The 11,802-nt window shown below is 35.8% G+C and overlaps 1 protein-coding gene across 1 annotated transcript; it reads right to left on the bottom strand.

Moving 5' to 3' along the window:
- Positions 1 to 237: 237 nt before the first annotated feature.
- LOC112561306 (zygotic DNA replication licensing factor mcm3-like) lies at positions 238 to 11,665 on the bottom strand. The gene is made up of 22 exons (XM_025233708.1): positions 11,510 to 11,665; positions 10,954 to 11,066; positions 10,369 to 10,491; positions 9,399 to 9,484; positions 9,035 to 9,165; positions 8,652 to 8,726; positions 8,329 to 8,412; positions 8,023 to 8,102; positions 6,868 to 6,973; positions 6,404 to 6,534; positions 6,106 to 6,162; positions 5,815 to 5,912; positions 5,186 to 5,394; positions 4,768 to 4,857; positions 4,277 to 4,361; positions 3,845 to 3,974; positions 3,522 to 3,675; positions 3,213 to 3,353; positions 2,808 to 2,914; positions 2,405 to 2,502; positions 1,903 to 2,011; positions 238 to 1,722 (listed from the first exon to the last, which is right to left on the bottom strand). The coding sequence occupies exons 1-22, from the start codon at positions 11,576 to 11,578 to the stop codon at positions 1,521 to 1,523; spliced, it is 2,478 nt and encodes an 825-aa protein (XP_025089493.1). The 5' UTR covers positions 11,579 to 11,665; the 3' UTR covers positions 238 to 1,520.
- Between the last annotated feature and the right edge of the window lie 137 nt (positions 11,666 to 11,802).

Genomic DNA, 11,802 nt, shown 5'->3' with positions numbered 1-11,802 from the left:
ACTACTTGCAAAGTTTGAAGTCAAAGTAACTGAACATGCTTATAAGCAAATTTCTGAGATGGAGATAGGTGGGGAAAATGCCAGAGACAAGATTAAACCCAGGTCAGGTGCCTGCCTGCCTGCTTTGACCACTGATGAATGTCCTTATTGCACAAGAACTTTTGCCATGATTTACAAGTCGCTCATTCATCCTTCACGTTGCACTTAAAACTAAAATAACCATTTCAACACAACTCCTTCCTTTATCATGGATTTTTATAGTTTTTGAATGTGAGCTCCTTCATCATAGATTTTTATATTTTTAGAATATGAGACAAACATTTGTTACTGGATGAATGACCAGCAAATAGTAAAGCTAATAGCATTTTGTCCATACAACATGCTGGAGCAGAATTACTTTTTATCAAGTTCAGGCAAATGTTATGTCATGCCTGTATGCAGAATAAATGCTTGAAATATGTATATAAAAAGATGTATAATGCCATATTGCTGCCCTACAGGCAAAAAGAATGGCACACACGAACACATGCAGCATAACATACAAACGTCTGTACAATAACATATGGGATGATGAAAGATATGCAGCCAGCAGTTGCTCCCAGCTTGCTCCATTCATTTTAGATAACTGTAATCCATGCTGCAGTTCCTGTCATAGTACATGTCAAATAGCTGCACATTAGTTGTGGTTTTTTTTTTGTTGTTTTGTTTTTGCTGCTCATAGCAGTCTGCAGAATGTCTCTTTAGAACACCAAAATGTTAGCAAGTTGTTAGAAGGGAAGCAGTTCAACTCCATAAGTACTATCAAGACATTCAACTTGTCATCATCCTTCATGAGTCACAAATCTGTGTGCTTTTATATATTGTTTTGGTCTGGTACTTTATGATTTGTTGCAACACTGCTATAATCTGCAGAAAATGTTATCATGGAAGATTTCTATTTCTTTCTTGCAAGAGCACCAAATTAGTTCAACTGATTTCTAGCCAGACTACACTGCCTAATTTGAGTAAAAAGTGCGGTTGCATATTTCAATAATATTTTTTAAAAAGTCCATCTTCTACATCCAATCTCTGTAGATCTAGGCCTAAAGTTAATTAGTCTTTCCTTCTATTTTCCCACCTTCTGAAAAAAAAAAAAGAAACCCAAAATTTTGTCCCATAGAACTGTGTACAGCAATTCCATACTACTTCACAGATTTTAGCAAATCCTAAGATTTCTACATTCAAAAGCATAAATAATTGATACATTTTGTGTTCTCACTATATCTCGCTTGACAAAAATCATATCCATGATGCAAGTCTGATCCTTAAAGTTAAGCATTGTATTGCAGCATTTTTTCCCATAAAGACCCCACAAAATCTAATAACTACAATATGAACAGCAAAGCCCTAGTCTGTTACAATTCTTAAAATTTATTCATTTCCAAACCGAAACAAACAATATTTTAACACAATCCTGCTTTGTTGTGGAATTTACCATCAAGCTTAATCCAAAATCTTTCAATGAAGTAGCAATGAACAGCTCAAATCAAGAAGACAATGTTATCAGAAAGCATAACTTGGTTTTCATCCATCATTGCTAGGATAGCAGAGGTAACTTCTTCCTTGCTGAACTGTTCATCAGGATGCTCAGCATTGACGTGTGTCACGACTTGATCCAACTGTACAGACTGTGCACGCTGAGCCTGGAACAACTTGTACAGTGATGTCCGGAAGGCATTCAACCTGTGGAAAGGATATGAGCAACTATGGTCAGTTTGCTCCAAAGAGGTACAGCCCAGAATTTTTAATAATGGATTCCTTTCACTATATTCTTGTTCCCATAATTTTTTTAAGTAAAATTTAACAGTAAATGTTGCTCTCTTAATTTATATTGCAATTTGCCTTAGAAAATAACAAACTTACCTGTCTTGGCTAACCTGCACACTCGCCTGAGCAGGTGCAGGTGTGGATGGAGTGGATGAACCCTCAGACTGGCGACGCTTTCTACGACTGGTTTCCAGAGACTCTGGCTCTGCTCAACCATGATTAGACATGAAGTTAGATATTATAATTATGTGACAAATATGATCATATATCATTACTATGTCAAAAGCACGATTAGATATCATTACATATGATCATTACTTCACAGGCATAATTAAATATGATTATGTCACAACCATGACTGGATTTGATGATTATGTCACAGCCCTCACATTTCTTGATTTTTGGATTCTTATTTTCTTATGCCTTCCACCTAGCTAGACTAGTACTTAGGTGATTTATAATAACAAACATTGATTTCCAAAAACGTAAAATATAACTGTTTGTGCAAAGTAATATAATCTTTTATAAAAAGTGATTCACATATAGTCAAAGAGAACATTTACTCTCACTCAACCACTTCCCACTATTGCAGATGTACCTTCTTCTCCCTCTGTTTCAGACTTGGCAAAGTCATAGGGATCGTCACCTTCTCCTCCTTCCACATTTGGTTTTCTTTTCCTTTGACTTTGTCTTCTCCTTAAAAAAAATTTCGCCTTTTACTTTTTTGCATTTTAACTATCATGTGCATAATTCTTATTTATTTTTCCCTCTTGTCATGTAAACTAAAAAGACATTTTATTAAGAAACTATTACTTTTCATTTTCCCTTATCAGCTAAATGCTCTTTTAAAGAAGTGCAAATATAGTTCTATAACGTTAGGTCTGAGAGGCAAGACATATTTGCCTCCATATGCTGCTAAGCTGAAATAAAATACATTGTTATGGTAATACTGGATGCTACAAAGCCAAAGAAACTACACCAAGTGTAAACTTGAAACTTACTGCCGCTTGCGAGGAGGGGCTTCAGCACCATCACTATCACCACCATCGTCACTGCTGGAATCATCGCTGCCTTTAGACTTTTTCTTTCTCTTCTCCTTGGCAAGTACCTAAGTTAAAAAGTGTCACATCTTTTTTCCCTCAACTCAAAACTTTCTAAATAGCCAACTGTTTTTTTCCTTCCATTAACAAACCTTTCTATTCTTTTACTAAAAATGAATGAACTACTATTTTCCATTTCAAAGTAAAATAACATCAAAAATATAAAAAGTTTACAAGAGTAAAAACAAGCATCTGGCCAGAATCTTGCCAAACATTGGCAGAATAAACAGCAAAACATAAGGTAAATATAAGGGAAAAAAAAACTATCAAGAATTACGTGAATAATATACAATTTCCTCTACACACCTTCTTGAAGTAGGCAAACTGAACAAGTTCTACAGCACATTCTGCATCCTGCAGATCGACTGTTTTGGACAGGCGACATTTGGCATGTGCAGTGGCCAAACGAATCATAGTTTCCAAACATCGGGCAGTGACTGGCTGTGTCTGTTGGGAATTAATCACAAAAATATGCATTGCGTTCGTGGTAATACTACGCCATTGTACACAAAATATATCATAAGATTAAAGATACAAGTCTCCATGAAACTCTTGCGTGTCTACAGATTAAAGAAAACCATGAACATATCACAACTAGCAGCACCAACAACTCACCCTTGCCAGGTTGTCCTGCTGTAGGGAGTCCTGACTCCGGAGTTGAGCATACTCCTCAGCAATCAGCTCTGATGCAGGGTGTGTCAGCACAGGAGAGATGGCCTTGGCTACGTGAACATATTTTCGCATGAACTGCATGCTGACAATGCGATCACTGAAAACAAATGTACAGGATCAGTGGTCCCCTCAAATTTTATACAAAGCACTCAGTTCTCAGTTGCAAAGTGTATGTTATTTGTTCCCATGTTATTAATGAAAGTTTTCTGTAACCTAAAAGGACACACACAAAAGAAACAAAAGGTTAAAGCACTTAAGTCACTCACCTGCGCTTCCGTGATGATCCATGAAGCATGTGGTCATATTTTTCATACATGGGGGTGTCAGTCTGTTCCTGCTCATCAGCATCTGGGTCTCGTGTTGCTAGTATACTGGCATCACTTCCCATTGGCAGTACTGCAATAGAGAATTGTATAATGTTCGAAACAATTAAGGAACTACTGTTATCTTTTTTTATTTACTCCTCAGCTGTTAAACTGTGTGACCAAAGTCCAGTTGATTCCCGTCAAAATATCTAGTTTCATTACAACAAGCATGAACATCAATTCAGGTCACTCACCATCAGAAAAATACAACCAGTTCTTAGAAAACATTTCACACAATATGTTAAAAGGGCACTCTATCATTTCTCTCTACCCATCAATAAATGTGATTCACAAATTTTCCTGATTAGTCAGAAAGACTTAGGAGACACACACCATCACCATCTTGTTCTCCGTTAGCTCTGTAGCGATGCATTCGCAGAACATGATCAGAGATCTGACGGTCATGCTCAGGATCCATCTGACAAAACCAAGAAATGACAGAGTAAAAGCTTATTTGCAAGAGTTCTTTGTTCAAATAAATGAAATCTTCAGGCTGAATTGAGATCTGTCCACTTAAAGTATATAAAAGGACCAGAGCAGTCACAGAGAACAGGTCCAGTAACTGAATTTTTTTTCTAATAGCAAAACACGTTACTCTAGCTCAAGCGTGCAAAACAATCCAGTACATGAAGAGACAAGGACACAAAAGTCTTTTAGCACACAGCTTGGCTAATAGAATCTATGTGATATTAAAAATAGCTTTTAATATTTCTAGATTCAAGACAGGACAATTACTTATTCAAAATAATCAGAGTATTGTAAAAAAAAAAAAAAATACTTTTCTGAATATGAAACAAATTGAATATGCCAAATGAAAGGCTTACTTTATCAAGCACAATGAAAAGCAAGTCAAAACGGGACAGCAAGGAATCTTGCAGTCCAATATTTTCCATTGGTGTTTTATACTGATCATACTGAAACAGATGAATTCAAGGTCTCTTTTCAAACATATAGTAATGTGGACAGATGATTTGGTAATGTGGGCATAACTGCACATGCAAACATTCTACAAGACTATTTAATTTGTTAAACATGTAGCTCATGTCTGACTAAACTACAAAAGCTAACACAACTGTGAAACTGAGACACAGTTGCAAGGCAAGAGGATTAAAACTGTGGTGAAATCTAGCAAATGAAAGTTTACCAGAACTTGTCTCAGAACTCTTCAGTGTATTTCTTAAATATTATTTTCTCTTTTATTCACATTGAACTTTAAATGACCACACCATAACCATTACTCACTCGTCCATAAACAGGGTTGGCTGCAGCTAGTACACTGCAACGTGCATTCAGTTTGGCATGGATGCCCGCCTTAGAGATGGTTACTCGCCCTTGCTCCATCACCTCATGGATGGCTGTGCGGTCAATATCTGACATTTTGTCAAACTCATCAATGCAAACAATGCCCCTGTCTGCCAACACCATGGCACCAGCTTCAAGTCGTCTTTCACCTTCAGAAAAAGTTCAATTATTTAAGAAAAAATTCTTTAACTGATGAATAAACATACAATTCTGAAAGTAAATTCTCTTTTTTCATGACTTAGTAGATGACATGACCACAGGCTATAAAGGGTTACACTAGCTCTTTAACAATCGAAAAGTTTTCTCCCCTGACAGTGAGCTAGCCCATGTCTGGTGAGCATAGCACTCCACTAGCAACTGGTGGTCAAACACAAGGCAAAAAATCAACCAAAAAAATCAACACAAATAGACAACTGACTAAATCAGATAATCAGCTCCATCAGACACCTTATAGCTTTAATGTTCTCTATATAACAAGCTATTTTTAAGAATGTTCTGCCACCATGTCATTTTGCTGGGTTTAAAATAAGCCTTTTGTCTCATTTCTAGATACTTTATATAGCCCTTGCCTGTCTCTTGATCGGTGGTCACTGCTGCTGTGAGACCAACTCCTGATGACCCACGACCTGTTGTTGGAATTGCTCTTGGTGCAGTGTGCAGCACGTATCTGTTAAAGGTAGTAAAATTACACATTAAAGATCCAAGAATGATTTGATATCCAGCAGCTCATTTGTTAAAACATGTTTTAAAGCTAAAAAGTTTCCTTAAATATCAGCAAATAATTCTGATCTGTTTAAGGTCTTCCATTTATGTAATCTGCCCTTCTAACTTGAATATTTCATAGAAGTTGTCAGACATACCTTAGCATCTGAGACTTGGCAACAGAAGGATCACCAATAAGCAGAACGTTAATATCCCTGAAATAATACAAGCATGACTATACAACTGCTGTCCACAGTTTAACAATTCTGCTAAAATAATACTGGACATGCATAAATAAGTGTGATTTAATGAAGCAGATTAATGGAAGTAATTATAATGATGAATACAAGAAGTTTGTCAAGCAATAACCAATACCCAAGTTATAAGCTTTAAAATTTTCTTTTTCAATTACTTCCAAATCATCATCTCTCTTTAAAACACATCTTTAACTCTTACCCTCTGATTCGCGTGCCGTTAGCCAGAACTTTCTCAGTGCCACCTAGCAGCATACATAACACTGCTTTCTTGATATACTCATGGCCATGGATGGAGGGAGCCAAAGAACGAGCAAGAATTTCAAACACATCCTGGTAACAAAGATGTCCCCATATATTTAACACTGCTACAATCTTAGCATTACAGATTAAGAGACTGTCACTTGAGGATGGATGACAGAGATGTTTTCAGACAAAAATTTCATATATATATATGTCTTGAAAAACAATTGTACAAATCAAGTCTTTGAAACCAATTCACATGTTCAAAATAGCTAGATATTCAGACTCTACGTGCGCTAAAACAGTGCACATCAGTATGACATGTTTCTCAATAAAATCTTTCGATCTTGAATCTTTCATAAAACAAATTCTGTAATTAAAATATTTATAAAATCTGCCAGAAAAATTGAGGTCTTTACTGACCTTTTTCTGCTTCCCAAATTCTTTGATTTTGGCAACATCCTCCATAGAAAAGATGGGAGCAGTTTCCTTACTCATTAGTGAGATATTGTTTGCAATCAGAATGGTCCTGTACAGGTAACGAAAGTACAATGTTAATCAAACTCAAATTTTAAAATACTTCATGCCAAGCTATATCACAATTAGTAGCTGCAGTCAGGGGTAGTATCTAGCACAGGGGTGGGCAATTAATTTTCTCAAGGGGCCGCATGAGAAGTTGGGATAGTTTTAGAGGGCCTGACTAATATAATTAACTCAGTTGTACCCAATACTTTATATATAGTATATATACTGGAGGGCGGGCCAGCGGGCGGGCCGGTCAGAGACAGGAGGCGGGCCGGCGTTTGCCCAGGTCTGATCTAGCACCTCCACAGTCATCTTCACCACCTTCAGTTCTACTAGCCCTCTTGCCAAGTAAGTTTCAACACTTTTTGTCCTCCAATCTTTTAGCCTGCTTAACACACCCTTCATCTTTATAAGGTGTTCCAATGACAATGACCAACTTTTGTAATCTCAGTGGGCAATCATACTTAGAAGGTGTGCTCAGATGCAAAAAACAATTTCCTGGTAATTTTTCTCTAGATGTTCGACCAGCTTCTCTTTTTTTTTTAACTAATCCTGACTTACACAGCCTTTTATCAGCCCACACAAGGTGAAAGCCATTAATAAAGTACTCAGAGTCAATTGTACCCTGATGGCTTGGTCTTTAGAAAAAAAACTGCAACACCCATTCAAACAGGTAAAGTTTAGTCTAAATAAGAACTGACCTTTAACCTGTACCATGGTTTCTAGTGAGTCTTTTTTCTTTTGGTTGGTAGAATTTTTTTTAAAGTTAAAAAAAGGTGACAAAAACCAAGATAATAAATGCATTTACTTTCACTTTGTTACTTACCTTAAATTGTATAAATGCGTGAACATTTATTTATACTAATCACATCATAAAGCCTGGAGTTAAAATGCACAACCAGACCACTGGTTATGAAAAATATATAGTATGGACATCAAGGATAAGGTTACACCTATTTTGGATTTACTGGGCAATACCATGCAAGTTTGTGTGTGTGTAAGAGACAGCAAAGTGAGACAGAACAAGAGCATGAAATAGTCCATACTATTTACCTAAAGTTACAGGAAGTAAAGCTGTTCTTCTTTGCAGGAAGACATCTGTATGTGCCAACCACTTGCACCCTATCTCCAGGCTGAAACAATTAGAAAACCCTTAATACTTCAACATAGGCTATCAAGGCATTTTAGTATTTTCAAAAACTTGTTTTAGAATTGTGCAGAAAGATTGCTCTGTATAATGTTTATGTTTTCTTGACTTACGTGACTAGCTATGGCAAAATACTACAACAAAAGCAATTATGAAAACACATTTTCTCTTTAGTCTGAACTGTCATTCTATTCAAAAAAACAATAAAAGACCTTGCACTGGTCAACAAGGTCACTGTCTGCGACAATGTCAACAGAGCGTGGCAACTGTCCTGGAGGTGCTTTCTCAGGCATTTCCTGAATGGAAGAAAACCTTATATAAAAATTTCAAATATATTATAAATCTTGCATGTGTTCAAATGCTAATCTATGCTACATCACTAAGATTAAACATATAAATTGTCAAGTCAAAATTACGTAATCTCAGTAAATGATGGAAAATACTGTCAAAAAAATTTAAATGTGGCTCCTGATGAAGAATGATTTGTCACCGGGTATCTTTACTTTACTTCCAGCATCAAAATGAGAACACTGACCTGTATACTAAATGTCTGGTGATCTTTGTACACTGAAAGTCCATATTCTGTTTCCAAAAGGTTCCCATCTTCATCCTATAAAAAAGATGTGTATATATTTTTTAAAGGACCGTTTACAAATGGTAGCTATTCAGACCCTTTAACAATTAAACATTTTATGCATCTAATTTGTTATTGATGTTTTGCAATCCAATAAATGTGATCAATTCCATCTACAACTATGTTTACCCCATGAACTTCAAATAAGATAAAAGAAAATATATTTATTGATTCTCCTGTATCTGCTGAAATGTACAACCAATATCCAAAGCTATCTGAAATGTCTCAATGTCTTAAACTTTAAGACAGTCTAAAGATTCTGCTAATTTTTGTTGTGGACATACCTTTGTTGGGTAGAGGCCCCCAGATGGGTAGGCCTCCAGGGATGTCATATCAGTGTATCGACGCTCTAAAGTCTTTTTGGTAGCTGGGCAATAGTGAACACTGCGTATCACCTTAGGCCGAATCAGTGAACCTAGAAATAAAAGTACATTATATAATTATTTTAATTTCAATATTCACCACCATGTATCTGCCATTGCCATAACTTGCACATATTAACCCAAGTAGGTTACAATACAGATGTTATTTCCAATTTGGAATATGGTAGCATTATTCAAGACCATAAAAACAGTTGCAGCTGCAAAAGTGAATGCACAGTTAAACTTATTGTACTACGTTCTTTTTAAAAAATCAAATCCATCTTACACTTGGTGACTATGCCCTCCAAACACACCAGATTACCCAAGAATTTGCTGGTGAGTGTTCTTGGTGTGACATGTTTACTGCCAAAACTGAAATAAATGCAGGTTACATCACATTAATGCATAGTTTAACACATTAGAGGTGTATCACACAACTATTTTTCTTGTAACTAGACAGAGCTTATTTTTTCATAATACTTCTCCTAATCTGACAAAATAATCCCCATCTACTCTTGCAATAAACAAAAACCACAAACATCAACATGTACAGAAAAGGTGAACCCCTGACAATGAATGTGTATGAATATCATTACACCAGCCAGGCCAGCCAATGACAGAGTGAGAAGTATTTCAATCAATTAGATTTGGAAATTAAAATAGTGCTTCTGACATAGTTGTGCACACAACACTTTCTGTTGTGTTTCTTGCCAATGGAAGAGTTTACTACAATTTTTGGGTTAGAGCCTCTAGTGACAGACCAGCCATTTAAACTAAGACTTATGTCAACCAATGCCTTAACAAAATCCTTAAATTACTAACCAGAACCACCCTAACAGCACAGTGGGACAGCAGACCCGAATTGATAAAAAAAGCTGTTCATGAGATATGGTTGGCTTTAACATGCATTAAGACAGCATCCAGCATCATCATGCAGACCCTAATATGGAATCAGTGGGAAGAAAAGTCAAGGAAACCAAGAAACACTTGAAGAATGGATCTTTTCAAAGATGTTATACAGACAGGCCTAAAATGACAACTAGTGATGGTGACACACAACAGGCAAAACTAGAAGATCCTTGTAAACAATCTATTCTTTAAAAGCAGTAAAGGTCTCAACAAAACAGAGCTACAAATTATAAATTGCCACATATGATACTATAAAACACATGGAAAATGTTTTGAGTAAAACCATTTAATTAAAGGCATTCTTCTGAGCAGATAATGCATTGGTTAAGACGAATGATAATATCTACCTTCCTTCTAGTCCTGTGTGAAATTCCTCATTCTGTTTACTGTAAACTGGGTCTATAGACTGCACAAATTCTTTAAGTGCACGATTGAAACATGCAAGTTCTTCAAATGCTTTGTCCACAAGGCTGAAAAAAGTCAAAATAAATATCATATTTACAACTACAATAATTTTAGTCTAATAATATCAATCAATTAATGATCATCAATCTTGTAAGCTATTATTTTTTTTTCCAAACTACTAAATTTTTGGGTGAGAGTAATTCTCCCTCGGTTGAACATAAGAACGTCAATCATTTGTGAATGGTGAAATGATGCAGTCAATGACCTAATGTTTTATGGCAAATAAAAATAACATTAACTTAATTATGCATCCATTAACCAGAAACATAAATTATCAATACCGGTACTTTTATTTCATGCAATTACACAAGGTGAAATATTCGGAATACTCAGCACACCTTCAAGCGCAACTCTCCAAATGAATATACACCTACAAATGTATATAAGCCCTCGATCGCTTGAGATATATACAGGTTAATCTAATGATGCTACCAGACTCTGCAAATGTTTACGTGGTGTGTACCTACGCTGCACATCGTTTAGGATTTTTCCTGCGCAGGTCATTGACATTGACAGTTAAGCGAATTTCATTGTTGGTAATCATGTCACGAACTTTTTGCTGATAAATTCCCTGATCTTCCTGCAAAACACAACATTGACAATTCTTCAATAATACCAATGCAACCCCAAGAGCTATTTGAGTAGAAGAAACAAGTTGCAATACGTCCCTCAGATGATATGTTCATCTTTAATAAGAAAAAAAAGTTATGTGATGCCATCGATGTGTGGTGGTGGGAGGGCTTTCATTTACTAATTGTATACATGCAGTCCGATATAGTGGAAGTACAGATGAACCAAAACAAAACAATTAATTCACAGGTTCATTCAGGGAATATAAACAGTGACGATGTTGAACAGTAACTAAACATTTAAGAAGTGCATCCAATAATATATTTTTTTTAATTTTTACTTTAAGAAAAAAATATCAGTGACTGCATGATAAGATTCGGTGACAACAGCCTATATAAAGGAAATGATGTTTCAACACACATTACAGCAAAATACAACAACGTACACACTAACCTCATCGTCAAGAAAGTCCAAGTATTCCCTCTGGATGTCACGTAAACGCTGATCGATTTCGACAGCCATTCTCTTAATTTGCTAAAATGTTCTGTACTACGAACAAGAACACACAACAGATTTCGCGGGAAATTAAATCACGTGACTGCCTCTCCGTCGGTGCTAACCTATGACCTTTTATCATCCTCGTAATAAATATTAATAATAATATTATATTTACAAAATTTTACAGTCTCATTTAACAATTAAACGACAGTTTAAATCTACGTATAATGTGAATTATATTATTATGT

Source organism: Pomacea canaliculata, linkage group LG4, assembly GCF_003073045.1.
Source record: "Pomacea canaliculata isolate SZHN2017 linkage group LG4, ASM307304v1, whole genome shotgun sequence".
Classification (NCBI taxonomy): Eukaryota; Metazoa; Mollusca; class Gastropoda; order Architaenioglossa; family Ampullariidae; genus Pomacea; species Pomacea canaliculata.
The sequence above is the reverse complement of the archived record's forward strand: the minus strand, read 5'-3'. Positions and strand labels throughout refer to the sequence as shown.